This window comes from Cynocephalus volans, chromosome 15, assembly GCF_027409185.1.
Source record: "Cynocephalus volans isolate mCynVol1 chromosome 15, mCynVol1.pri, whole genome shotgun sequence".
NCBI lineage: Eukaryota > Metazoa > Chordata > Mammalia > Dermoptera > Cynocephalidae > Cynocephalus > Cynocephalus volans.
The window spans coordinates 96,688,007-96,713,597 of record NC_084474.1 but is presented as its reverse complement, the minus strand read 5'-3'; the positions used below and the strand labels follow the sequence as shown (position 1 = coordinate 96,713,597).

Sequence of the window (25,591 nt, the reverse complement as noted above, 5' to 3'; positions counted from 1 at the left end):
ATGAAGGGGGCAGGTGGACGCTGGCAGCACGGGGGATGGAGCCCAGCAGACCCCACCCCAAGCCCACCCGCGTCCCCGTCGCCTGCTAGGAGGAACGGGGTCCCCGCCAGGCGCTCCTTGGCCAGAGCTGACGGGCGGAGAGGAGGACGGGCGGACCCCGACCCCGCAGGCGCCCACCGCTCGGCCCGCCCCTCGCCGCCTCTGCACCGCCCCTTCTCCGGCCAGACCACAACTCCCAGGATGCCTCGGAGCGGGGGACCACACTTCCCAGAAGGCTCTGCGGCGCCGCGCCTCCGGGGGCGGGGCCGGGCATGCGCGGGGACGGGCGGGGCCGACGCGGCGGGGGTGGGGCCGCGGGGGCAACGCGGGAAGTCCGGATCGCGGCGGCGGCGGCGACGGCGACGGCCCGAACATGAGCCTCGAGCGTGAGCTTCGCCGTGAGTCCCTTGGGGCTTGGGTCCGGGGCAAGGGGACTGGTGGCCAGGGACGCGGGGGCCCGGAGCGCGGGGGACCGGAGCCAGAGTGCGGGGTCCTGGCTGGGCCCTGGGGCCCTCCCGGGCACAGGCTCAGCGCTCGCCCCTGGCCCCCTGTAGAGCTGAGCAAGGCCAGAGCCCGGGCCCAGAGGAGCGGGCAGCTGCGCGAGGAGGCCGCCGTGTGCCACCAGCTCGGCGAGCTCCTGGCCGGCCATGGTGAGCGCTGCGTGGCGGGCGGGCGGGCGGCGGGCGGCGGGCGGGCGGGCAGGGCTTATGCGTGCTGGGCGGGCCCGCGCAGGCCGCTACGCAGAGGCCCTGGCGGAGCACCGGCAGGAGCGGCAGCTGCTGGAGAGCGCGGGCGACGCCCTGGGCTGCGCCGTGGCCCACCGCAAGATCGGAGAGCGTCTGGCGGAGATGCAGGACTACGAGGCTGCCCTGCAGGTGCGGGCGCGGAGGAAGGGCCGCATCCCATTAGCCACACCCCAGCCGTGGGCTTGCATTTGTGCGGCCCTTAGATGCGGGCCCCACAGTCTTTCCTGGCACCAGAAGTCATTAATGAACGTGTCACTTCGGCTGTGTTGCGGGGGATCGAGATCCACTGTCCGCACAGAGCCCTCCCGACCCTGGCTGCTGGGGGCGGGGCTGCAACTCCCCAGCTGACTCCCAGCCCTTCTGTCTCTGTGACAACGTTGCCTGGTTGCAGTGTGGAGTGTCTGTCACCACAGAAGAGATGGGGCGTGTGTGGCCTGGCCTTGGCCTGCTACGTAGGGGTTTTGGGGAGAAGGGAGGCTCTCCTGGGCAGGCGTAGGATCCCCTGAAGTTGGGACACACAGGGTTTGCTTGAGGTGGGGTCAGCTCACAGCAGGGATTTCTCTCCACTCCCAGCATCAGCACCGCTACCTGGAGCTGGCGGGTTCCCTGTCCAACCACACTGAGCTGCAGAGGGCCTGGGCCACCATTGGCCGCACCCACCTGGATATCTATGACCACTGCCAGTCGAGGGAAGCCTTGCTGCAGGCGCAGGCTGCTTTTGAGAAGAGTTTGACTATCGTGGATGAGAAGCTGGAGGGTGGGTGCCCTCGGGCCTGGCCCCTCCACACTCCCTACCTCCTGAACTGCCCCACTGCCTGCCCAGCAAGCTTGGTGGGTTCTGCCTCCCAGGGCCTTCCTTTGCAAGGCACCTGTGTGTGGAGAGTGCAGGGCCCATGCTCCTCATGGCCCTGAATCTAACAATCATTTGGCCTTTATTTCCTCTGTACTCTGTGCAGCAGGACTCCTGGCACCCACAGAGGGTGGGGGGTGGGAGGGGAGAGGCTGGACAGGGCCTAACAGGGCCAGATCTGGAAATCTCACATGGGGACGAGGCAGCTAAGTGTCTGGAGGGGGCACCTTCCAGGGACACTGGCCCAGCGAGAGCTGAGTGAGATGAGGACCCGGCTGTACCTAAACCTGGGCCTCACCTTTGAGAGCCTGCAGCAGATGGCCTTGTGCAACAACTACTTCAAGAAGAGCATCTTCCTCGCTGAGTAAGACCCCAACCCTGCCCCAGGCGGGAGCAGAGCCCCCCATTCCTGGAGGAAGTTGCTGGGGGACATGTCACTCCCAGGATCCTCCAGAGAGGGCAGCCTGGCTGGACCTCATGCAGCCCTCACTCTCCCCATCACCCAGTCAATTTTCCATGAGCAGAGAGGCTCCTAACGTCTGTGCTATGGGCAGGGGGCAGGCAGGTTTGGTTTGGGCCCTGAAAACGTAGCATGGCAGGGCTGGAATCCGTGTGGCATCGGTAGCTGTAACTGGCTGAACGCTCTCTACACATTAGCAGCCGTCTTGAGCTCTTCACTACCCACTGTCTACTGTTCCAAAACCAGAGTGTCCTGGGGACTTTGAGCACCTGTCACCCCCACAGGCAGAACCACCTCTATGAGGATCTGTTCCGTGCCCGCTACAACCTGGGCACCATCCACTGGCGTGGAGGGCAGCACTCTCAGGCCATTCGCTGCCTGGAGGGGGCCCGGGAGTGTGCGCGCATCATGAAGAAGCGGTTCCTGGAGAGCGAGTGCTGTGTGGTGGTCTCGCAGGTACCTGCTCCCCCTGTCTCTGGGCTCAGGCCCTGGTTGGGCTTGGATGCTGGGGGGTCTGCAAGCCTCGCCTTCTTTGCTCACCAGGTCCTCCAAGACCTAGGGGATTTTTCAGCTGCCAAACGAGCCCTGAAGAAGGCCTACAGGCTGGGCTCCCAGAAGCCTTTGCAGAGGGCTGCAGTCTGCCAGAGCCTTAAGCATGGTGAGCCTGGATGGGGGCCTGAGGGGGTCAACCCCCCAGAAGGGGTGGGGAGGGCTCTTCTCTCTTGGCAGAAGGCGCCTGAGCATGAGTCCTTGAGAAGGAGACAGCTTCAGCATTGGGCCTCTTCCAGAAAGAGGTGCAGGTCTCCCCACTTCCTGTCGGGAGGAGACCCTTGTTCTTCTTTGAGCCCGTAGCACAGCCTGTCAGGGGGCACTGAACAATGATCGGGAGACTGGCTGGGCCTTTGCTCAGGAGCCAGCACCGTGGTCGACATAGTCATTCCCTCACCCCAGCGGGTGGGAGAGCAGGTGGCATATGTGTGGGCCAGGAGCACTGACCATGTGACAGTCAACAGTGGCTGGCAGTGGTCAGAGCTTCAAGCCAGGCTCTGTTCCAAGTTGTTGAGTGTCTCCTTCTAGTTCTCCAGACAATCCTAGGAGATAGATTCTCCTACTTTTGCCAACAGGCAGGTGGAGGCAGATGGTCCACCTAACGGCACACGGCTAACAGGTAGCAGAGCCGGGGTCAGGGCCCCGTGCTATGCTGCTGCCTCCCTCAAGACTCTTTCTGGCAGTGTTGGCAGTGGTCTGGCTGCAGCAGCAGCTGGAGGAGGCTGAGGGCAGTGACCCTCAGGGCGCCATGGCCATCTGTGAGCAGCTGGGGGACCTGTTCTCCAAGGCTGGTGACTTCCCCAAGGCGGCTGAGGCTTACCAGAAGCAGGTGTGTAGCCTGTGGCTGGGGTGGGAGGAGAGAGTGGTGGCCTGCGGCTCACTGGTGCTGGCTCCCCAGCTGTGTTTGGCAGAGCTGCTGAACAGACCAGGGCCTGAGCTGGCCATCATCCACGTGTCCCTGGCCACCACACTGGGAGACATGAAGGACCACCGCCGGGCCGTGCAGCACTATGAAGAGGAACTGAGACTGTGCAACGGTGGTGCCCTGGAGGTGCTGTGCCCTTGCTCCCCTCCCAGGGCGCGTGCTTGTCCCCAGCCCTGACTCAGGACTGCCGTTGGATGGATGTCCCATTGGGTGGGCGGTGCTTTCCTAGAACTGTCAGCCTCCAGTAGTTGGGAGATGGGGCTCAGAGCCAAGGCAGATGTTCCCATTTTTTGCGGGCAGCAGGGGGAGCCAGGCCATGGCTGTGGCCAGCAGGACGTGTGGGCAGCAGCCACCAACCTTATCCTCTCTCCTGCTCCAGGAGGCCAAGACTTGGTTCAACATTGCACTGTCCCGTGAGGAGGCTGGCGATGCCTATGAAGTACTGGCATCATGTTTCCAGAAGGCTCTCAGCTGTGCCCAGCAGGCCCAGCAGCCCCTGCTGCAGGTGCAAGAGCCTGCCCCACCCATGCTGATCCCCAGCAAGCTCAGCTGCCTTGCACCCCCTTTTTCCATGTCTCCATCTCTCCCCAAATCACCTTCGCCCCAGCCCTGCTTGTCCCACCCTGGCCCTGTGCTAGACGTCCCCTCTGCTCCTCAGAGGCAGGTCTTGCAGCACCTCCATGCTGTGCAGCTGAGGCTGCAGCCTGAAGAGGCCCCTGGCACTGAAACCAAACTACGGGAGCTAAGTGTGGCCGAAGATGAGGAGGAGGAGGAGGAGGCAGAGGCAGAGGCGGCGGCAGCAGCAGCAGCCAGTGAGGCCCTGGAGGCCAGCGAGGTGGAGCTCTCAGACAGTGGTGAGAGCCGGATGCTGCCATGGCTGCTGTGGCCGCTGTGCTGGCTACACCTGGTGCTTTCTCCCTGGGCTGGGCTGGTGATGGAGGGTGCTGTGCTCTCATGGGGCTTACTCAGGGCTCGTGATAGGGGATGTGGGTTGGGGACGGCTGTGGGCAAGCAGGGTGACCAGTGCTTCCATGGAAGTGGACAGAGGAGGTGGCCGCATGCAGGGGCTGGGGCAGGCCTATAGGACTTCTTGGAGGAGACTGTGGTTGTAAGCCGAGTAGGTGTCAGCAGGGGAGGCAGCACGGGGTCGGAGCTTGGGAAGATGGGCTGTTACAGGCACATGTGCCGTCCACGGGAGGTGAGACGGGACCTTGTCTGCCACGTGTGGGAGCCGTGCACATCCCCGAAGCCCTCCAGAGCCAGCCCAGCAGCTGTGCAGAGGCAGACATGAGGGAGTGGGCGGCCTTCCCACCCCTGGGTCCTGCAGCGGGGCAGGGCCTTCACTTGGGGTTCTGGCTCGGCTCTCTTCCAGGGGAGGATGCAGACAGCCCATCCCATTGCGTCGAGGACGAGGAGCTGCGGGGCTGCCTGGGGCGGCGGAAGATGAACAAGGTAAGAGGCGACGGCTGCCCTCCCTGCCACTCTGCTGCCCTGCCCAGCCCCTCATGCCTCTGCCCCTTCTGGGGACGGCTGTCCCTGCAGTGGAACCGGCGGAACGACCTGGGGGAGACCCTGCTGCACCGAGCCTGCATCGAAGGGCAGCTGCGCCGTGTCCAGGACCTTGTGCGGCAGGTGGGCCCTGGCAGGGGGGAGCTATAGGTTTGGGTTGGGTATCCCTGATCTCTCTAACTCGGCTTCCTCCCAGCACGGCACAGCACCAGGCTGTGGCTGAGTCGGTCGGCTAGGCCAAGCTGGGGTACCCCTTCTCCTGCCTCAGGCCCTCAGCCGGGCACACTGTCTCTTCACACAGTGACAGGGCAGGCTCGAGGCCAGAGGGTAGGCTGTGGCATGGCTGCTTGGGGTGGAGAGGCATCTCCCTCACTGGAAGACCTTGGCCAGAGGAGGAGAGGGCCAGGCCGAGGGATGGATCCATGGAGACTGGGCCCTCCTCTCCAGGGTTGGGCTACAGGCACACAGGGACAGGCTTCTTTCTGTCCTTGATCACAGGGCCACCCCCTGAACCCTCGGGACTACTGCGGCTGGACGCCCCTGCATGAGGCCTGCAACTATGGGCATCTGGGTGAGCAAGGGATCCGCCCCAACCACAGCCGCCAGGCAGCCTGGCACAGGATGGAGCGGGCCTGTGGGGTGAGAAGGGGCACCAAGCAGGGCACTGGGAGCTGGGTTCATGTCCCCCGGCCCACAGAGATCGTCCGCTTCCTGCTGGACCAGGGAGCTGCAGTGGACGACCCAGGTGGCCAGGGCTGCGAGGGCATCACCCCCCTGCATGATGCCCTTAACTGTGGCCACTTTGAGGTGGCCGAGCTGCTCATTGAGCGGGGGGCATCCGTCACTCTACGGACTAGGAAGGTGAGCCTGGGGAGAGCTGGCTGGGGAGGGCTGTGGGATGGGGCTGCTTGCTCAGCTGGGTGCCACACAGGGCCACAGCCCACTAGAGACACTGCAGCAGTGGGTGAAGCTATACTTCAGGGACCTGGACTGTGAAACGCGACAGAAGGCTGGAGCCATGGAAAGGCTGCTGCAGGCGGCCGCCTCAGGTCCAGGCAAGTGAACCTGCTCCGTCCCTGGGGATATTGCCCCTTGCCTGATCCCAAAGGATGTTTCAGCATAGGTGGTGGGGAGGAGGTACTGGGCCCTATCTCATGACAGGTTCTCTCTCCCACAGCTCTGCAGAACTGCCAGGCTCCCCGGGCTGTCCCCAGTAGTCTCCTGTTTGACCCTGAGACCTCTCCTCCCTCGAGCCCATGCCGAGAGCCCTGCTCTCACACCCCCACACCCCCAGAGTCCTCTCAGGCCCGAGCCAGGGTCTCCTCAGGGCAGGCGGTGGCTCGGCCTCGCAGGGGCAGGCATGGGCCAGCCAGCAGCAGCAGCAGCAGCAGCAGCAGCAGCTCAGAGAGTGAGGGCAGCATGAGCACCCCCCGGCCGCACCACAAGAGACCTCGGCGCTCTGCCCCCGCCCAGCAGGCTGAGGCCCGGACGCCTGTCCCTGCCAGCAGCAGGGTAGCAGCCACAGCAAGTGCCAGCCAGGTGGCCTACCGAACAGCCATCCGAGGCGTGGGCAGTGCCCAGAGCCGCCACCCTGGGCCCAGCCCACTTCAGGGCTTGCGCGAAGCCCCTGCCTTGCAGGCAGCGCTCATCCCAGAGGAGGAGTGCCTGGTGGGTGACTGGCTGGAGCTCGACGCACCCCTGACCCGCAGCCGCCAGGACAGCCGCCAGCCCCGGCCCCAGGGCTGTAGGGACGGGCCCAATGGCTCAGGGTCCGACACTGAGAAGCGTCCCGTCAGGTCCCAGGCCCGGGCCCAGCAGACCCTCCTGACCCGTCTTGAGAGTTGGAACACGCTGGTCAGAGCAGGAGACAGCAGCCTGGCAGCAGAGCCCCCAGGGAGGCCCAGTGGAGAGAATCCCGTGGCAGGCCAGCCCTCGGTGGGTGTGCGAGCCTGGGGCAGGGCTTGTCCCCCGGCTCGGGGCCAGTGGGGTGGCAGCCTCCAAGTCTCCTGACTTGGCTCTCCCCACTGTCCCCACCTGCCAGGCTCCAGTCCTGCCTCCTCCGATCCGGGTTCGGGTTCGAGTGCAGGATAACCTTTTCCTCATCCCTGTTCCACACAGGTAAGGTCTTCTCTGCCCACCCTGCCACACACATGTTGGCACGTCAGGGATATGTGACAAGAGCTCCCTTTGACTTGGTGCCCACCCCCACTGAGCCCAGGGTGCGTGGCAGGCTTTGGTGAGGGCGCACAGCATAAGTAGAGGTCCCTAGAGTGGTGCAGCCAGGCCTCACAGCCACTAGGAATGGACAAAGGAGCCATAGCATGCTGGGCTGCAGGATGGGAGGAGGCCAGCCACGGGGGAGGCAGTGTAGGGGGGAGCTGTGGGCCCTAAGCCAGGACAGCAGGGCCTTAGGGCATCTCGTGGCTGTGTGTAGGGCCTGGTAGGGCCATGGCTCAGTGTGCTGTCGGTCCCCAGCAGCGAGGCCCATGCCGTGGCCTGGCTGGCCAAGCAGGCTGCCCAGCGCTACTACCAGTCTTGTGGGCTGCTGCCGAGGCTCACCCTGCGGAAGGAGGGGGCGCTGCTGGCCCCCCAGGACCCCATCCCTGATGTGCTACAGAGCAATGATGAGGTGAGCAGCAGGAGCCAGAGCTGGGCACCCTGGGAAGGCGCCCTGGACTGCTTGCCAATGGTGCTTTCCAGGTGTTGGCTGAAGTAACTTCGTGGGATCTCCCCCCGCTGACTGAGCGCTACCGCAGGGCTTGCCAGAGCTTGGGGCAAGGTGAGGGCTCGGGAGAGCTGCAGCTTCTGGGTGAGGAGGCCTGGGTGGGGCCGCTGGCATGCAACTCGCCCAACCCTGTCACTCGTAGGTTTGCAGGCCTTGGGTGCAGGGGTGCTCCTCCTCCAGCCTGACTCCTGAAGGGGGCTGTGTCCTGCACCTGAGGGGTGGTGTGGGCTGAACCGCCAGGGGTGTTTCCAGGAAACCTGTCTCAGGGACTGGGTATGGGGGTGGGCAATGGAGGTCAGGGCCCCACAGGTCCACTTGGACGCACAGGGTTACATGACACTGGACCCACAGTTTGTGGGTGGGGGACCCCAAGGCTAGCGAGGAGGGGCCACTTGGCTTGCCCCCCAGGATTAAGAGTGCAGAAAGGGTAGGCACCCTCTAGGTGACCCGACATCCCCTCCTCACCCCCCAGGGGAGCACCAAAAGGTGCTGCAGGCTGTGGATCGCCAGGGCATGGGCCCCTCGTTCAGCGCCTGCTGCCTGGCCCTGCACCAGGCCCAGCTCACACCCCTGCTGCGGGCACTCAAGCTACACACGGCACTTCGGGAGCTGCGCCTAGCAGGGAACCGGCTAGGGGATGGATGTGCCGCCGAGCTGCTGGCTGCCCTGGGTACCATGCCCAACCTGGTCCTCCTCGACCTCTCCTCCAATCACCTGGGCTCTGAAGGCCTGCGCCAGCTGGCCACAGGCCTCCCAGGCCAGGCCACTTTGCAGGTAGAAGCATGGGGAGCAAGGGCCAGCAACCAGGTGGCATCAGTGTTCCCAATCAGCTAGTCGCCAGTTGTCTGGGTTGCTGGTCAGTGCCCAGCTCTGAAACAAGCTCTGGGCAAGGAAACCAGACCCTCTGAGGGGAAACCCGCCCACACATGTCTGGGAGCTCAGTGCCTGGTTTGTGTCTTCCACAGAACTTAGAAGAGCTGGACTTAAGCATGAACCCCCTGGGGGACAGCTGTGGCCAGGCCCTGGCCTCCCTCCTGCGGGCCTGCCCCTCACTTAGCACTCTGCGCCTTCAGGCCTGTGGCTTTGGCCCCAGCTTCTTCCTGAGCCACCAAGCAGCCCTGGGTAGCGCCTTCCAAGGTGAGCTAACCAGGCCAGTCTGCTCCCCGACCCCAGGGTATTGAGGGACTCAGAGGCCTTGAGCCAAAGCAGCCTGGGCACCCCCTGACCCACCCTCCAACCATGCACTGACATCCTGGCCCAGGACCCATGCCAAGCTGCCCAGGGACTGTCTAGTCATGGGGTGGGGAAGCTGGGCTCAGGTGTCTGGCCCTGTCCTTCCCCAGCTGGGGGAACTTGGCCAAGAGCCTTTGCCCTATAAACCTCAGTTTCCCCACACAAAAGTTCAGGGATAACAGTTTCCCCAAAGGGGTCATGAGGGTTCTGGGCCCAGAACTCTGGGAGGTTCAGGGTGTGGTGGCTGCATAGGACTGACAGGATCTGGCCCCGGTGCAGATGCTGAGCACTTGAAGACCCTGTCCCTGTCCTACAACACTCTGGGCACCCCCACGGTGGCCAGGGCCCTGCAGAGCCTGCGTGCTCCTACTCTCCTCCACCTAGAGCTCGCCTCTGTGGCAGCTGGCAAGAGTGACTCAGGCCTCATGAAGCCCGTGGTCGGATACCTGACCAAGGTACGAGGTGGGGAAGGGGCCACCAAGCTAGAACATTCGGCCTCAGAGACCAAAGGTCAAAGGTTCCACCCCTGAGGCCATCACGGGGCTGGAAGGGGCTCTGGAGAGAGGACTGTGGGTTAGGCAAGAACAGATGGGGACACTTCCTGTACAGCTGGCTGCCTCAGACAGTTTCTGGCCGCCAGGAAGGACAGCTGGGACCCAGGGTGGCCTTCCCTACCCCCAGGCAGGTCCCAGGGGCACACTAGTGCTCTCACCTGTAGGAGAGGCATCTTCTGATCACCAAGTGGAGGAGATGCCACTCCTTTTTGGAGCCTCAGGTGTCTGGCCTCCTGGGTGTGGGGAGGGCAGGTGCCTCACTAGGCTCGGCTCCCTCCGGCCTCTGCTTGTGTCCAGGAAGGCTGTGCTCTGACCCACCTGACCCTGTCTGCAAACCACTTGGGTGACAAGGCGGTGAGAGACCTGAGCAGGTAACACCCCCACCCCCACTGCTTGCTGTCCTGAGAGGGTCTGATCTCAAGGCCCAGGGTCGAAGCTGGGTCAGGCGGGAAGGGCTACAGAGCTGGTGCCAGCTCCTCCCCACAAGGGTGCCCCAAGGCCTGGCTCCTTCCAGCTGACACCGGTCTCCAGGGCTGGCCCGGCTGGCATGCGCCCTCTTCACATTTCTTACTCCTCTCCTGTTGCTCTTGAGAGATCTTCCCTCAGATGTGTCCTTTCTCGCTACCCTGTGGGTTTTGTGCACCAACCTACACAGGTGCCACCACTTTCCTGCCCTGGGATTTTGGCTACTTCTCAGCCACATCAAGAGGTGCCCAAGCCAGGCCATGCACACCCAGAGCTGGCCTTCATGGTCCTGACCCCTAGGCAGTGCCTGCCAGCCTTGTCTGCAAACCACCTGGGTGACAAGGTTGTGAGACAGTCTGGGGAGAGCTTGCTGGGCCTGGCCTGTGGCTCCCAGAGCTGAGGGTGTCTCTGGGTAGCTTTCCCTAGTGATGGGGTGAGGGCTCCTCTCTGGAAGCTGACCCCTGCACTTTTTCCCACATTGTCTCAGATGTCTCCCTCTCTGTCCTTCACTCATCTCACTGGACCTGTCAGCCAACCCTGAGATCAGCCGCACCAGCCTGGAGGAGCTCCTGTCCACCCTCCAGGAGCGGCCACAAGGCCTCAGCTTCCTTGGCTTGTCAGGTGAGGGCTGGGCTGGCTCCATGAGGCTGGTGTGGTGGGGGGCAGTGCAGTATGGCAGGAGAGGGGCACCAGCTCAGCTCCTAAGATGATGGGGTGGGGAGAGTGTGGGGGTTGCTGCCTCTGGCCCATCCAACCTGACCCTCAGAGCAGACCATGGCAGGCAGAACCCTTCCATAGGGACTTACTCGTTCTCAGTGGCCAGAAGAGGGAGCCCAAGGTCAGGGTGGTGACAGCTGCCACCAGGGGACCCTCCCACTTCTGGCAGGGTCTTCTCTGACCCCTACCTGCCAGGCTGTGGCCTGATTCAGGTTTTCCTCACTCTGGCCTCACCAGGGCAGTTCCCCACCTGAGCTGTCTGGAGAACAACCTCAGGGGAGGTGCTTTTATGAACTGGCCGACCAGCTGAGGTCCAGCAGCAGAATGCTAGGCTCTGCTCTCCAGGGGACAAGGGCTGGAAGTGGGTGTGCACAAGGGGAGCCCCTGGGTTCTTCCTGTACCTCAACCCCCACCCCATGGGGCCAGGCTGCCTCCTCCAGAAAGATGTGCCTGAAGGCAGGCTGGTGGGAGACCTGCACTCAGCCGGGGGCCACTCCCCACACACCTGGGTTCTTGGCAGCTAAGTGCTCTGAGCCATTCAGGCCTTCAGTGTACCAATTTGCAAGCAGCCCCCTTATGCTCATGTTTGGATGGCAATCGAAGTTTAGTCATAGACTGAGAAGGGGACACTGTCAGAAGAAGAGGTATGAGCGCAGCACTGGTCTGAGCCCTCCTTTCTCCTGCCTGACCACTGGCTGTGCAGAGAGGCCTCTTCTTCCTGGAGAGTGTTCAGGGCCTCTCCTGGGCTCTGCTCACTGCACATCGCTCCAGCCCGGGGCCCTCTGAGGAGGTGTTTCTTCCCAAGGGCCATGCTAGTAGGGAGAAAGAACAAGGGTTTGGGAGTCCCGTGGGTCTTGCAGGGCTGAGGCCTGTGCCCCGCTGCAGGCTGCACCATCCAAGGCCCCCTGGGCCGGGACCTCTGGGACAGGATCACCACGCAGCTACGGGAGCTGCAGCTGTGCAGCAGACGCCTGTGCGCCGAGGACCGCGACGCCCCGCACCCGCGGCTGCCCGGCCAGCCTGGCCCCGGCGAGTGCACGCTGCACCGGGGCCCCAGGCTCTTCTTCCGGCGCCTCTGACCACGGCGCTGCCCCCCACTCCACCCCACCCCAAACCCTTAATAAACGAAGCTGCTGTCTCCATCCCGTGGATGCCTGGAAGGCAGGTGGGCAGTGTAAGACGGGGCTTCACTGTGCCGCTGCCCCTTTGCCCAGAAACTCCCTACCGAGACCTCGGCAGGCGGACCCTCTGGGTGGGACGGGGCGGGGCCTGGGCGGAGGCGCCACGCGCACGCGCAGGTGCAGGCGCAGGCGGAAGGGTCGAGCGCCGAGAAGGGGCGTACTCGGTGCGCGCAGGCGCAGGCGGGAGGGTCGAGCGCCGAGAAGGGGCGTACTCGGTGCGCGCAGGCGCGAGAGTCGCGCGCCATCTCCGGGACCTGCCGCTCCAGCCCAGGTACTCGGGGTCCGGGGCGGCGGGCGGGGAGGGGCCGCGTGGCCGTCGTGGGGATTCGGCCGGCCAGGCATCGTCCCGCTGCACGAGGGCCGTCCTGGACTCCTTGGGAGCCCCTCGGCCTGCCCAAAGCTGAGCGCGCCTTTCGCGGCGCCGGGCCGGCCGTGGTCCCCGTGCGGTCTCCGAGGGGGGCCCGCCGCGCGCGCCTGAGTGGGTCCCTATCGCGGGGACGCCCCCTGCCCGGCCATCGGCCCGGACCGGGCCCCGGACGCCGTTGTCCCCCGCGGCCCCAGGCCGCTCACGTCCCGGGGTCTGGATCCAGCCCCGCCCTGCCACCGGACCGCTCCTGCTCCGTCCCCTCCGTCTCAGAGCACCTGGCTGTCGTGGCGTCATTGAAGCAAAAACGAGGGTGTCGTTTTAACTCCTTCCTTATTTTCCCCCCGTCTGAAATCATCCTGTGGGTCTGGTGGTTCCACCTCCAAAGCACGTCCGGAAACGGCCCCAGTCACCGGCATCAGCGTCCTTACCAAGCAGGACCCTCGCGTGGGGCTCTCCTTCCGTTCCTTCCACCCAGGAGCCCCACCGAGCTTGTCTTCAATCCTCCAGGGGCTCCTGCTGTGTTAGAGTAAAGCCCAGCTTTCTGTCCTCATCCCCTAGGACACCCCTCAGAAAGCTCCGGTCTCCAAGCTTGTCTGTTCCTCCGTGTTTCTTCCTTCTTAGAAGCTTTGTGTTAAGTGTGCCGGTCCCTGTGCCCAAAGCGCTCCTCCCCAGGTCACCCATCAGCTGCCTGCCTTCCTCCGTCCCTCCTTCCCTTCCTCAACCCCGCCTCTTCCCCCCACCCCCACAAGCCAGCCTCAACCACACTCCTGGGCAGCCCCACTGCATGCGACACTGCCCTCCTGGGTCTGCTCCTCAGCACTTTGCTTCCTCCTGACAAACCTACACTGCCCTGTGTGTTCCCCGCTGTTGAGGGCTGGCACGTAGGGATGTCAGGGGTTACCTTTGAGTTGGCACTGGCTCTGCTTTCCAGGTCTCGGTGCCGTGGCTGACAGAGCCTGCAGGATGTTCCATGGGATCCCAGCCACTCCAGGAATGGGAGGTGAGCATGGCCTGAGCCCAGCTAGGGGGCCTGAAGGGCCCAGACTTTCAGCCCCTGCTGAAGTGGCTGGTGGGAGGGGGAGTGTCTGTGAGCCCCCCACCCCCGCTCCACTCTCACAGAGCCTCCAGAGGCAGCCAGGGACTGGAGCAATTTATCATGAGAGCACTGAGGGCCTAGAGACCTCCAAGCAGGGCCGGTTTGGCCTTGCTGGGCACAGAGATAACAAGCTTTAGTGTGGCCAGATCTTGGGGGTCCTGGGCATCCCTGGGTCACCAAGCCCTCAGGAAAGGTGACGGAGTGTGCAGCAGTCCTTGTTTGTGCCACGTCACTGTAAGCAAAGTGGGGTCTCCCTGACAAACAGGTGAGGTAGCTAAGGAGTCGTAATGGAGCAGGAGGTGCCAGGCTGGGTGTTCGGCCTCCATCCCCTCAGAGGCAGTCCTCCAGCTCCTTCTGGGTTCTCTGGGACACAGCACAGGGAGGGAACTGATGGGGTCTGGGACTCGGTCTGGCCCCAGGTTGTCTTTGTGACCAGCCTGCCAGCTCTTTGCTTGCTCTGTTGCAGCCCCCGGGAACAAGCCAGAGCTGTATGAGGTGAGTGGCAGGTGCCCATCTGGCCGCCCATAGGACCCTAGCCCGGGCCCTATGGCTACCCTGGGGAGCTGCTGACACGCTGCCCACTCTCTCTGACAGGAAGTGAAGTTGTACAAGAATGCCCGGGAGCGGGAGAAGTGAGTCCAAGCACCCAGGCTGACCCAGCACACACACCTGTGCCCATCAGCCTACCCAGAGCAGCCCCCCAGGCCCACCCCACACCGAGGGGTGGGGAGGACATGGGTCAGGCTGGGGAAACAGTTCAGTGTCTGCCCCAGATGGGGTGGGAGGGGTGGGCTAGTACAGAGCTGTCTGGGGGCTGTGGCCTGACAGACAGGTTATTCTCAGATATGACAACATGGCAGAGCTGTTTGCGGTGGTGAAGACAATGCAGGCCTTGGAGAAAGCCTACATCAAGGACTGTGTCACCCCTAACGAGTGAGAGGCAGCTTGCTGTCCCCTGAAGTCTGTTTCTGCTCTCTAGGGCCTGGGTACTCAGTAGGCAGTCCGCGCAGGGGTCTGGGCCTGAGCTGGGTGTCCTTCGGGCTGCAAGGATGCCCACATCTATGGGTCCAGCCAGCACTGCCAGGGTGCTCCTGGGTGCTAGGAGGACATCCTGGAGGGATGGTGAGGTATCCAGTGGTGGAGGACAGGCATACAGATGGGCTTCTGGGTGTGGTCCCGGCCCTTCCCGCAAGGTATGACTGCCTTGTTGATGAAAGGGGCTCAAAAGACAAGGGGGAGACTTGGGCACATCTGGTCTGAGGTGGTGCTGGCCAGGCCTGGCGCCCAGGATGCATGCAAGGCTTTGTCCAGTGAGGCCTCAAACCCCTGGTGGGTTTCCCAACAAGAATATGAGCTGTCAACCCGTCTCTGGTGCAGAGCGTGGCAGGAGGGGGTGGCTGGACCCCTTCCCCAGGCCAGTCTGCAGAGTCTGGGCCTTGTCCCCTGTGGCAGCCATACTTTGGCTCCTCTTCCTTGCTCCTGTCCAGGGCGCTTTTCTTGTTCAGACCCAATGGAAGCATCAGCCCTCCATGGCCTGTCTCTGACCTGTCACCCTGCTCTCCATGAGGGCTGTTCTCTGGCAGCTGAGAGCAGGATGAGCTGAGCGGGCTGGTCCATGCTTAGGCAGCAGCTGGCCCTGTCCCTAGGTACACTGCCGCATGCTCCCGGCTCCTGGTCCAGTACAAAGCTGCCTTCCGGCAGGTTCAGGGCTCAGAAATCAACTCCATCGATGAATTCTGCCGCAAGTTCCGCGTGAGTGAGCCAGTCCCTTTGCCCCATGGGAGGACTGCTGTTTGGCACAAACATGGGGTGCTATTGGGATGGGGCCCTGGCCTGCATGGGGCCTGCTGTCTGGCGAGGCCCAGTGCTCACCTCAGCACACCCTACCCCAGCTGGACTGTCCACTGGCCATGGAGAGGATCAAGGAGGACCGGCCCATCACCATCAAGGACGACAAGGGCAACCTCAACCGCTGCATCGCAGACGTCGTCTCGGTGCGCCCCGCCTCCCATAGGGCCCTGCAGGGACATGGAGCTAAGACCACCCCACAGCTGGTCACGCCCGTGTGCAGAGTCCTGGGCTTCTAGAGCTGAGCAGCAGTCTGGCTTGTTGGGCAGAGGCACCACTGTAGCTGGGAATGAGAGGGTGGGTAGTGTCCTAGGAGCCTGTGAGGGGACATGCACAGTGTCCAGTCTGGCAGGATCCTGGTTTCTGGAGGACTGCAGGGGGTTAGCCCCACTCCCAGGTGGCTTTCAGCGATCAAGACCCACACACACCCGCAGCCCCAGCAGGCCCACCCTGCCAGGGCCAAGAGTGCAGCGGCCCCCATGCAGGAACAGCAAAGGGAACAGGTGGCCAGACCACTGAGGCTCCAGAGGGGTGGGTGGCAGGGCTCAGCCCTGGGCCTGTGAGCTGCGGGGGGAGTCTCCCCACCCGAGGTGGTCTGCAATGCTTACGTGCTCACTCGCCCACAGCTCTTCATTACAGTCATGGACAAACTGCGCCTGGAGATCCGTGCAATGGACGAGGTGCAGGATGGGAGTCCAGAGGGGCAGGGGGAGGGGAGGAGGATGGGGCTGGGGACAGGATGGGGCGGGGACAACACTGCATGTCTGTGCAGATCCAGCCTGACCTGCGGGAGCTGATGGAGACCATGCGCCGCATGAGCCACCTGCCCCCCGACTTTGAGGGCCGCCAGACAGTCAGCCAGTGGTGAGTGTCCGTCCTGGCCGCGTGGAGCTGCCTGTGGCGCCCTCGTGGCCCCACCAGCTCCCACACCCCTGCGGCTCTGGCTCCCTCAGGCTGCAGACGCTGAGTGGCATGTCCGCATCAGATGAGCTGGATGACTCTCAGGTGCGCCAGATGCTCTTCGACCTGGAGTCGGCCTACAATGCCTTCAACCGCTTCCTGCACGCCTGATGCTTCCCAGTTTCCCATTGTCCCTTGCGCACCCTGGACACCTGTGCATCTGTCCATGGTGTCAGGACTTCAGGGCCCCCTCCCCACAATAAAGATGCTGTCTGTCTGATCTTCTTGCTGTGCACGGATCCCCCAGGCCTGCCCTGTGTGTTCTATTTATGCTTCTGACCTTCTGGAAGGGTCCTGCTCTCCTGGGAGGCAAGTCATGAGCACGGAGCCCCTGTGTCCCGCTGCCCCCCCAAACCAGCTAGGCAGCCTGGTTCTGTCATGGCTGCTGTGCCCCTCCCATAGCCTGTTCTTGCAGCACCTCCCTGGTGGGTGTTATCTGGGCAAGTAGTGGGGAGCCCTAGCACCTAGGCCTGGGGAACAGAGCCTCCACCTGGGCCAGGTGTAGCTTGAATCTGGCCCCAGAGGAGGCTGCCTGCCACACCTCTCCCCAGCTCCTCCTCTGTGAGCTCTAGGTAGCTTGGGGGCTCTGTTCAATGTAGCTCAGACCCTGGTGAGGCCACCCAGTTCCTTGCAGACTGCTGTACCACGCATCACCCGCCCTCACTGGCTGGATGCCATGGCTGCCCCGCCTGCACCTGTCCTCTCCAGAGGACACCACGTGCCAGCCCAAGACAGAGAATTCGTGGGGTGGGGCTGGAAGCACCTGGCAAAGCCCTGAGTCCCCTGCCCGAGGCAAGCCACCCCTGGTGGATACCACAGGAGCACCCAGACAGCCTTGTGTGGAGCCCTGTGGGGAAGCAGTGGTGTGCAGGCAGTGTGTCCAGGGCTAGCACGAGCGTCTGCTGTGCACCTGCTTGTGTCCTCCTGGGATGGCTGCTAGCCACATGCCAAATCTCTGGATTCCCAGTGGAGCGTTGCTTCACATTTTAGCAACTGTGGCATGAGGATAAGGGGCGTGCCACAGTTTAATAGTAGTGTTCTCTCTAGTACCTGGGAAACGGGTGCTTCTCCACCTCTGGTGTCTCCAGCCAACAGAATAAGGCACGTAGCATCTCGGTGAAAACTGAGTCAGAGGCTGCTATTGGAGGTGCCCATGGTTGGTTCAGGATGGCCTCTTGGGTGAGCCAACATTGAGCCGGAGGACGCAGGAGGGGAGGCAGGGCCATGAGCGTGTCTGCCTGCAGGCGCTCCGCGTGTGCAGCCTGGGGTGGGGTCAGCAGAAGCTGTCCAACGGGCAACCGGATGTCAGAGGGAGGTGTCCAGGGCACAATCTGTGGTCACGGGTGCCAGGAATCCTACCAAGAGGCCTGCTGGTGCTGTGCTGGGAGGCGGGAAGAGGACCAGCAAAGAAGCCCAAGGGGCAGGAGGAACACTGGGTGGCAAGGGAGACAAAGCAGAGCACTGCTGGCTCTCGGCGATGTGGAAGAGACCACTCGTCCCAGCAGCCCCACATCGTGCTGCCAAGGGGAGCCAGAGGGTCAGATGGCTGGGGACGGTGGTTTGGATCTACTTTATTTATTTCTTATTGTGATACATTAAAGTTGCCACTTTATTCACTTTGAAGTATACACTTAAGCAGTGTTAAGTGCATTTGGGTTGTCTTGCAACCGCCGCCCACCATCCACCGGCAGAACTCTGCTCTACCCAAACTGAAACTGTCCATACTAAACACCATGTCCCCACTCCTCCCCAGCCCCTGGTGCCCACCCTGCCACTTCCTGTTTCTATGAATTTGACTCCTCTGGACACATTCACACTCGTGGAATCACACAATGTCTGTCCTTTTCTGACCGGCTTATTTCACTGAGCATGTCCTCAAGGTTCATCCGTGTAGCATGTGTGAGAATTTCTTCCATTTTTAAGGCTGAGTAGCATTCCATTGCATGTATAGGCCACTTTCGTTTATCCATTCGTCCGTCAGTAGACACTTGGATTGCTCCCCCACTTTGGCTACTGTGAATAACGCTACCATGAATGTGGGTCTATATTTTGTTTTTAAGATGGGAACAGTTGCAGTGTGCTTTCTGGATGATGGCATGATGCAGGAAGGGCCTGGGGACACAGGAGAAGGTGATGTGCCCAGAGGACCAGCCGTACTGAGGAAGCCGGCAGCAGGCAGGCTGCTGGGCAGGCAGGGAGCTGGGGATACTCTTCACTGGCTGCTCCTGGGCTAGGAAGGGGGATGTCGGCTGGGAGAAGTGGGGACACATGAATCAGGGGAACGGGAGGCCCACGGGCCAGCATTGAGGCCCACTGGGGAAGGGCTGGTCGTGTACAGACCTTGAAGGGCTCTGGCAAGTCTGCCTCTCAGTCCTGGGAAGGCCTAGGCCAAGACCTCTGCCCAGAAGCTAACGGGGCCCTGAGCAGCAGGTGGCCAGAGGCAGCAGCCGCAGGAAGCCAACCTGGTCCTGACCTCCAGCCAGCCCAGTGGTCCTGCGGCAGTGGGGGAGGAAAAGGGCCAGTTTGGCCCACAGCATCTTCAGAGCTGTGTGTGTCCCAGGAGCCCAGAAATCATCTGCACCCCCAGGCAGGCTGTCTCCCACCCCAGCTCCCCTGAGGGCCTGCGGGTGGACATCATACTGCAGGAGTCCAGGGCATCATGCTATCCAGGGTGAGCGTGGGTGGGGCAGGTGGAAGAACTGCCTGACCCCAAGGCCCAGGACATTCTTGGCCTGACACCCACCCTGCCCTGCCCTGCCTATGGCAGGAGGTCGGGGACAGAGTCCTTGGACCTGTGGCTCACAGCTCCCCACCCCAACCACACCCCACAGGGCTCGGGGTTGGTCTGGCTGGATGCAGTGGGAGGGGGCAAAGGTGCTTCTGAGGCTCCCCACCCTTCCCCTCCAGAAGGCAAGGCTGCCCTGAGACCTGGGGGAGTGGGCTTGCTGGGGTCCACCCTTCTCCTAGACTGCCTCCTAGGTAGAGATAAGGCTTAGGGGTTCAAAGGCTGGACAGGGAGTCAGCAGGGAAGGGCAGGGCTGGGAACCACAGCCCTCCCCCAAGCTCCTGGGACCCAGAGCTTGGGGTCCTGCCCAACCTCCTCCCTCCTCAGCCAGGTGGGCTGACGTCCAGTCTTCTGGCTCCTTCCCTGTTTGTCTGTGTTGGGGCTTTGGCCATTTCCCAGGGGTTTTCCCTGGAAGGTCCGGACAGGGGAGCATGACCCAGCAGGTGCCTGTTCAGCTCCCTCAGACTCCTCCTAACCTCCTGCAGAGACCACAGCCCAGGGCCCAGGAGGAGAGGGCCCCAGGACTCCACCTACCCTCTGGGCCACAAAGGCTTTGGGGTTGTCCAGGCTGCCTGAGCTGGGAGGCAGCTGAAAGGGTGTGGCCCTGGGGGGCTCTTGGGTGTCAGTGTCAGGACGGGCCAGGGTCAGCATGGTGGCACCATACATCTCTGCCCCAGATCCCCCACCTTGGGGGCAGCCCCCAGAAAGAGGGTCACAACAGGGGACACCCTAGGCCCGAGGGAGGAGAGGGTGTGGCCCTGCCCCACAGCTCTGCGGGGGGGGGGGGTGGCGGGCAGGGGAGTGATACCTAGACCACCCACCCAGGAGAAGGGGCCCAGTCCTGGCCTCCCGCAGGCAGTGGCTCCTCGCTGTCGCTCTTGAGGAGGACGTGCCACTGGAATGGTTAACTCGGGGTGCCTCCAGCAGCCAATCACAGAGCCCTGCAGGAAGTACCTGGGAAAGGTCCTTGCGCTGGAGCCGGGCACGTCTGAGTCCAGCCCCAGGCAGCCTGCAGCTGGCCCAGACGCACACGGCCTCCCCACAACATCTTGCACTCTGGGGCCCAAGTATGGCGGTCCTGGCCTGGCTCCAGCCGGGGCTGCTGCTGGCCCTGCTGGTGGTGACAGCGAAGGTGGCCCAGGCAGCCCAGCCCGCCCGTCTGCTGAGCCTGCTCACCTCGGGCCAGGGCGCTCTAGATCGCGAGGTGCTGGGCAGCCTGTTAAATACGCTGGCGGCTCGTGTGCACTGCGCCGACGGGCCGTGTGGAAAGGTAACAGCCCCACCCGATGGATCCCCCGGCCCTGGCCCCTTTCCACCCGCTCCACCCTGCAGGTGGCAGCACAGGGCCCTGGACAAACTCCAGGAGGTGGGCCGAGGCCAGCGGTGATCACCCGGCCCTGCCCGCAGGCCAGAGCCCACTCTCCTCCGCTGGGGGTTCAGACAAGTCTGTTCTGCCTCGGGAGCACACATAATTCCACTTCTCCCCAGGACCCTGGGTCCCTGGGGCCACCTTCCCATCAATCCCTGGGTCATCAAATTGGCAGTGGTGGCTCCAGGAAGAAACCACCCCAGGATGGGGGACCAATGTGGGGACTCTGTACATGCCTGTAGCCGGACAAGCCCAGCAAGGAGCTGGAGAGAGGGAAGGGGACAGGGGGTGGGAGAGAGCACATGGAAGGTGTGGATGAGAGTATGGGAGGGCGTGGAGGGCAGGGCCCTGCGGCAGCTCCCTTGGCCCAGGCCTGCCTCCCCTCCCTGATGGGCCCAGCCCGGCCCCTGCCCACCTGTCTCTGCCCGCAGTGCCTGTCTGTGGAGGATGCCCTGGCCCTGGGCAGGCCTGAGGAGCCAGGGCTCTCCCCCTCACCAGTCCTGGAGTCCAGGCACATTGCCCGCCTCAGCGCTGCTGCTGCCCTCTACCTCAGCAACCCGGAGGGCACATGCACAGACGTCCGGGCTGGCCGCTGGGCCTCTCGTGCTGACCACCTCCTGGCCCTGCTTGAGGGCCCTGAGGCCCTGACCGCTGGCCTGAGCCAGCTGCTCCAGAGGATCCAGGCCCAGGCTGCTGGCCGGGCCACTGCAGAGGAGGTGAGGGCCCAGGCAGGCTGGCCAGGGTCGCGTGAGGGCCCGAGGGTCAGGGGAGGGGGGCCACTTAGGGGGTTGGGCTTGACTGCAGCAGGTGGAACATCCCACTGCAAAGCCTTTCAGGGCACCAGGGGATGTCTGAGCACCACTCGGGAGGCTGGAGTGGGCTGGGGGATCACAAATGGGTGTTCACCACTGAGCAGGAGCAGGGACTGCAGAAACAGCAGGGGGGCCTTCACCAGGATATGGGGGCCAAGAAAGCTCTGAAGACACAGGGAGGAGCCCAGAGACAGGGTGGGGCCCTAGGCCAGCTGGGCCAGGGCAGGGAGGAGCTGAGGCCGAGCCCAGGTCTTAGGTGAGTGGGAAGAGGCGGTGCCCTGGAGAGGCTGGTGGGGGCAGAGCTTGGGGGTCAGCAGGAGATGCATTCAGGGGCACCAGGATCGATAGCAGAGCTGGAGGCCAGGTCACACTGAGGGCAAGGGCTGAAGCCCGTCTCCTCTCCCAGGCCTGTGTAGACATCCCTCAGCTGCTGGAGGAGGTGGTGGAGGCAGGGGCCCCTGGTAGCCCCGGCCGGGTCCTGGCTGCCCTGCTGGACCACGTCAGGAGTGGGTCCTGCTTCCAGGCCCTGCCCAGCCCTCAGTACTTTGTGGACTTTGTGTTCCGGCAGCACAGTGGCGAGGCCCCCAACATCACACTGGCCGGTGAGGCTCAGGCTGGGCCATGGAGGGGGAGCGCCCTGAGTACCCAGTCTCTGTGTCCAGGAGGGGAGCAGCACTGGAGCCCACAGAGGTTGTGTGCTGATTCTGTTCTTCCCGCCAGAGCTGGAGACTTTGATGCAGCGCCTGGGGGTGGGTGGAGAGGACTCTGGTGACCACAGTGACCGCAATCATCTGGGCAGGGATGCCAACCCCCAAGACCCTGTGACCCGTGCCTCCTCCGACAGCAACTCCAGCATGTGGGACACAGTGAGCAGCCCATGGGCTAGTCCTCAGGGAAGATGGGTCCCACAGTTCTGCTCAGGCCCCTGACCTCTATCCTGCCACTTCCCAGGTATGCCTAAGTGCCAAGGCCGTGATGGCGGTGTATGGGATATCTGAGCAGACTGGGGTGTCCCCTGAGGACTGGGCCCAACTGAGCCCTGCCCTGCTCCAGCAGCAGCTGAGCGGGGCCTGCAGCTCCCAGTCCAGCACCTCCATCCAGGACCAGCTCAGCCAGGCAGAGAGTGAGTACCCACCCCACCCCCAGTTGTGCCTGCTGGGCCATGCCCCCAGTGATGGCAGCGAGTGGGGAGGAGGGAGTGGCCACTGAAGGTGGGGGAAGGGTAGAGAGAACTGGGTAGGGGCTGGAGATCAAAAGAGGGAAAGGTGGGTGACCCTGAAGAGAAGAGGAGCAGGGCTTCAAGGCAGGAGGGCCAGCATGAGCAGAGGCCTGGCTGGCACTGATCACCTGCAGCCTGGTGAGCTCCTGCTCACTCCTGGGCCCCAACGTGGGCAGTCCCCTGGGAAGCAGGGGCTGGGGCAGAGGTAGGGAGGGAGGTCCTCACTGCGGCCCCCACCCACCCCCAGAGTATCTGTATGGCTCCCTGGCCACTCTGCTCATCTGCCTCTGTGCGGTTTTTGGTCTCCTGCTGTTAACCTGCGCGGGCTGCAGTGCAGCCACCCACTACATCCTGCAGACCTTCCTGAGCATGGCCGTGGGCGCGCTCACTGGCGACGCCATCCTGCACCTGATGCCCAAGGTCCGCTGTCACTGTCAGGACCCTCCCTTCCCCACCCTGGCATTCCCAGGGTATGCCCTCCTGGACCCTTCCCCATCATCCCCAGCCCCTGTCCCCTTGTCCGGGTGGGAGGGGTCCCGAAGGCCCCCAGCCCAGCGTCCCCTGCTCTCCAGGTGCTAGGACTGCACAGCCACAGTGAGGACAGTCACGACCCGCAGTCCACCTGGCGCCTCCTGGCCATACTCGGGGGCCTCTACGCCTTCTTCCTGTTAGAGAACCTCTTCAACCTCCTGCTGCCCAGGGACCCGGAGGTCAGGCTGCAGACTGGACCTGGAGGGTGGGCGGGGTTGCGGCGCGGTGGGCCCTGAACCGCCGTCCCCGCAGGACCCAGAGAAGAATGGGCCCTGCAGCCACAGCGGCCACAGCCACGGCGTGTCCCTGCAGCTGGCGCCCAGCGAGCTCCGGCAGCCCCGGCAGCCCCACGAGGGTTCCCGCGCAGACCTGGTGAGTCCGCCGCCGGGAGCGTCCACCCCACGCGAGGCTCCTCCCCGGGACCCTGCCCGCGCCGGCGCTCCCACCCCGTACCCGGAGGCCTCCAGCGCACCCGGGGACCCAGCCCCGCCGCGCCCGTCCCCCAGCTCCCAGCCCCGGGGCTCATCCGCGCTCCTCCCAGGTGGCCGAGGAGAGCCCGGAGCTGCTGAACCCCGAGCCCCGGAGGAGACTGAGCCCAGGTGAGCCTGAGGGAGGCCCCGGAAGGGCTGGGGACCCGGGGCTGGCGCGGGGCGTGGGGCCGGGCCGGGCCGACCCACGGCCGCTGCGCCCGCAGAGCTGAGGCTGCTGCCCTGCCTGATCACGCTGGGCGACGCCGTGCACAACTTCGCCGACGGGCTGGCTGTGGGCGCCGCCTTCGCGTCCTCCTGGAAGACCGGGCTGGCCACCTCGCTGGCCGTGTTCTGCCACGAGGTGCCGCACGAGCTGGGTGAGCGCGGGGCGGGGCCTGCGGGCGGGGCGGGGCCTGCGGGCGGGGCGGGGCTCCTGACCGCTCCGCCCCCCGCAGGCGACTTCGCGGCGCTGCTGCAGGCGGGGCTGTCCGTGCGCCGCGCGCTGCTGCTGAACCTGGCCTCGGCGCTCACGGCCTTCGCCGGCCTGTATGTGGCGCTCGCCGTCGAAGTCAGCGAGCAGAGCGAGACCTGGATCCTGGCGGTTGCCACCGGGCTCTTCCTCTACGTGGCGCTCTGCGACATGGTCAGGGCCGCGGCGGGGAGGGGCTGCCCTAGGGCGGGGAGCTGAGCGGGGGCGCTGAGCCGGCCGCTGACGCCGTGCCCACCTCCTCCCCAGCTCCCGGCCGTGCTGAACGTGCGGGACCGGCGGCCCTGGCTCCTCTTCCTGCTGCACAACGTGGGCCTGCTGGGCGGCTGGACCGTCCTGCTGCTGCTGTCGCTGTACGAGGACAACATCACGCTCTGATACTCCTGTCCCAGTCTCGGGCCCTTGAATCTGACTCCCGGCCCTGGCGCCTTGGACCCTCCAGACACACCTGAACCTACAGCCCACTAGCTGGAGAGCTCTCCTCCCTGTGCCCCAGCTCCAGCTTCAATAAAGACACTTTTGCCCCGCCCAGCCGTGCTCTCCTTGCTGGAAGGGAAAGGTCTCCAGCCGAGGAAGGTCAACCATCAGGGCACACCTCTGTCCCTATGGGGTGCCTGGGCCCTGACAGGAGCCAGGATGGCTGCACTCTGGGGTCTCTGGGCAGTGAGCCCCAGTCTCCTCCTCTGTGATAATGGAGACCCTGCCTGGGACATGGGGTCAGAGAAATTCTCCAGGGTGTATGGGCAGCAAGTGGGATTTTGTTCCCAATCAGTGATCAGACTTGTTTACTCACAGCAGAAAAACCCAACTAACCAACAGTGATTACACACATGAGGGCTTTCTCCTATGGAGAAGAAGCCTGGAGGTCATAGGACCAGAGTGTGGCATCCCATGGTTATTGGGGCCCAAGCCCCTCGTGCCTCTGCTCCGCTGTGCTCAGCAGAGGTGTCCATCCTCAGAGTCCCCTTGTAGTAGTCTCCTAGGGCTGCCATACACAGCCTCCCTCAAACTTGGTGCCTTAAAATAATGGAGATTTATCCTCCCACAGTCCCAGAGACTGGAAGTCCAAAATCAAGGCGTCGGCCATGCTGCCCTGAAGTCTCTATGGAAGGATCTGTTCCATGAATCTTTCCTGGCCCCAGATGTTCCTTGGTTCATGGCGGCATAACTCCGTAACACCCCTTATGGCCCGAAGTGGCCACCAGAGCTCTAGCCATCACTTGCATTCTCCAGGAAGCAGAAAGGAGGTAGGAGGAAAGAGCAAAAGGGGTAAAGGGCCTGAGGTCATCAGATCCAGCCTGCCATTCACTCATAGCACAAGCCAGAGGTCAGTCTTATGTTATGCTCCACAAGTCCACCTGTGCTGGAGGGAGGCAAGCATGGCCTGCAGGGATCTGAAGCGAATTGGACAGGAAGGGCCATGTCTGAGAGCTCCTTGGCCCAACACAGGAATGGGGAAGCCATATGCCCCAGCCAACTCCAAGAAACACTGATTTTTCAAGAACCTCTGCCAACTGGAGAGACATCTAGGATTTACCAACTTCCTCCTAAACCCAGCCTACAACTGAACACCCAGAGATTAGCCAGGAGTAATGGGGGGAAGGTGCAGAAAACCACCAGCTCCTGATACAACGCCTGCTCCACAGGAACACTGACAGTGTGGCCTGGGCGGCAGTGTCCACTAAACACGGAGC

At 63.6% G+C, this 25,591-nt stretch overlaps 3 protein-coding genes across 10 annotated transcripts; all 3 read left to right on the top strand.

The window, feature by feature from the left end:
• The first annotated feature begins 356 nt into the window (after positions 1-356).
• TONSL (tonsoku like, DNA repair protein) lies at positions 357-11,912 on the top strand. Of its 4 annotated transcripts, none has more exons than XM_063079554.1 (26): positions 357-437; positions 594-689; positions 772-914; positions 1,359-1,542; positions 1,870-1,999; positions 2,380-2,551; positions 2,639-2,753; positions 3,328-3,473; positions 3,543-3,695; positions 3,949-4,074; positions 4,228-4,423; positions 4,942-5,021; positions 5,112-5,201; positions 5,577-5,649; positions 5,776-5,939; positions 6,010-6,133; positions 6,256-7,013; positions 7,120-7,196; positions 7,557-7,707; positions 7,779-7,857; positions 8,276-8,577; positions 8,769-8,940; positions 9,316-9,491; positions 9,888-9,961; positions 10,543-10,676; positions 11,658-11,912. In XM_063079554.1, the coding sequence occupies exons 1-26, from the start codon at positions 413-415 to the stop codon at positions 11,849-11,851; spliced, it is 4,134 nt and encodes a 1,377-aa protein (XP_062935624.1). In that variant the 5' UTR covers positions 357-412; the 3' UTR covers positions 11,852-11,912. The 4 variants fall into 4 exon arrangements, with proteins under 4 accessions (XP_062935624.1, XP_062935623.1, XP_062935625.1 ...); XM_063079553.1 differs by having other exon boundaries at positions 7,554-7,707; XM_063079555.1 differs by lacking the exons at positions 7,779-7,857; positions 8,276-8,577 and having other exon boundaries at positions 7,554-7,707.
• A 207-nt stretch (positions 11,913-12,119) lies between these two features.
• On the top strand, positions 12,120-16,444 carry VPS28 (VPS28 subunit of ESCRT-I). 4 transcript variants are annotated; one of them, XM_063079667.1, is made up of 11 exons: positions 12,203-12,224; positions 12,879-12,992; positions 13,252-13,320; positions 13,883-13,911; positions 14,011-14,048; positions 14,260-14,349; positions 15,063-15,168; positions 15,309-15,410; positions 15,891-15,944; positions 16,037-16,128; positions 16,218-16,444. In XM_063079667.1, the coding sequence occupies exons 3-11, from the start codon at positions 13,284-13,286 to the stop codon at positions 16,333-16,335; spliced, it is 666 nt and encodes a 221-aa protein (XP_062935737.1). In that variant the 5' UTR covers positions 12,203-12,224; positions 12,879-12,992; positions 13,252-13,283; the 3' UTR covers positions 16,336-16,444. The 4 variants fall into 4 exon arrangements, with proteins under 4 accessions (XP_062935739.1, XP_062935736.1, XP_062935737.1 ...); XM_063079668.1 differs by lacking the exon at positions 12,879-12,992 and adding an exon at positions 12,706-12,846; XM_063079666.1 differs by lacking the exon at positions 12,879-12,992 and having other exon boundaries at positions 12,121-12,224.
• A 3,634-nt stretch (positions 16,445-20,078) lies between these two features.
• On the top strand, positions 20,079-24,388 carry SLC39A4 (solute carrier family 39 member 4). 2 transcript variants are annotated; one of them, XM_063079992.1, is made up of 12 exons: positions 20,079-20,279; positions 20,810-21,094; positions 21,597-21,792; positions 21,911-22,056; positions 22,142-22,313; positions 22,657-22,829; positions 22,982-23,119; positions 23,193-23,312; positions 23,482-23,539; positions 23,635-23,787; positions 23,866-24,053; positions 24,147-24,388. In XM_063079992.1, exons 1-12 carry the CDS (start codon positions 20,079-20,081, stop codon positions 24,273-24,275), a joined length of 1,959 nt encoding a protein of 652 aa, XP_062936062.1. In that variant the 3' UTR covers positions 24,276-24,388. The 2 variants fall into 2 exon arrangements, with proteins under 2 accessions (XP_062936062.1, XP_062936063.1); XM_063079993.1 differs by lacking the exon at positions 20,810-21,094.
• Positions 24,389-25,591: the final 1,203 nt, after the last annotated feature.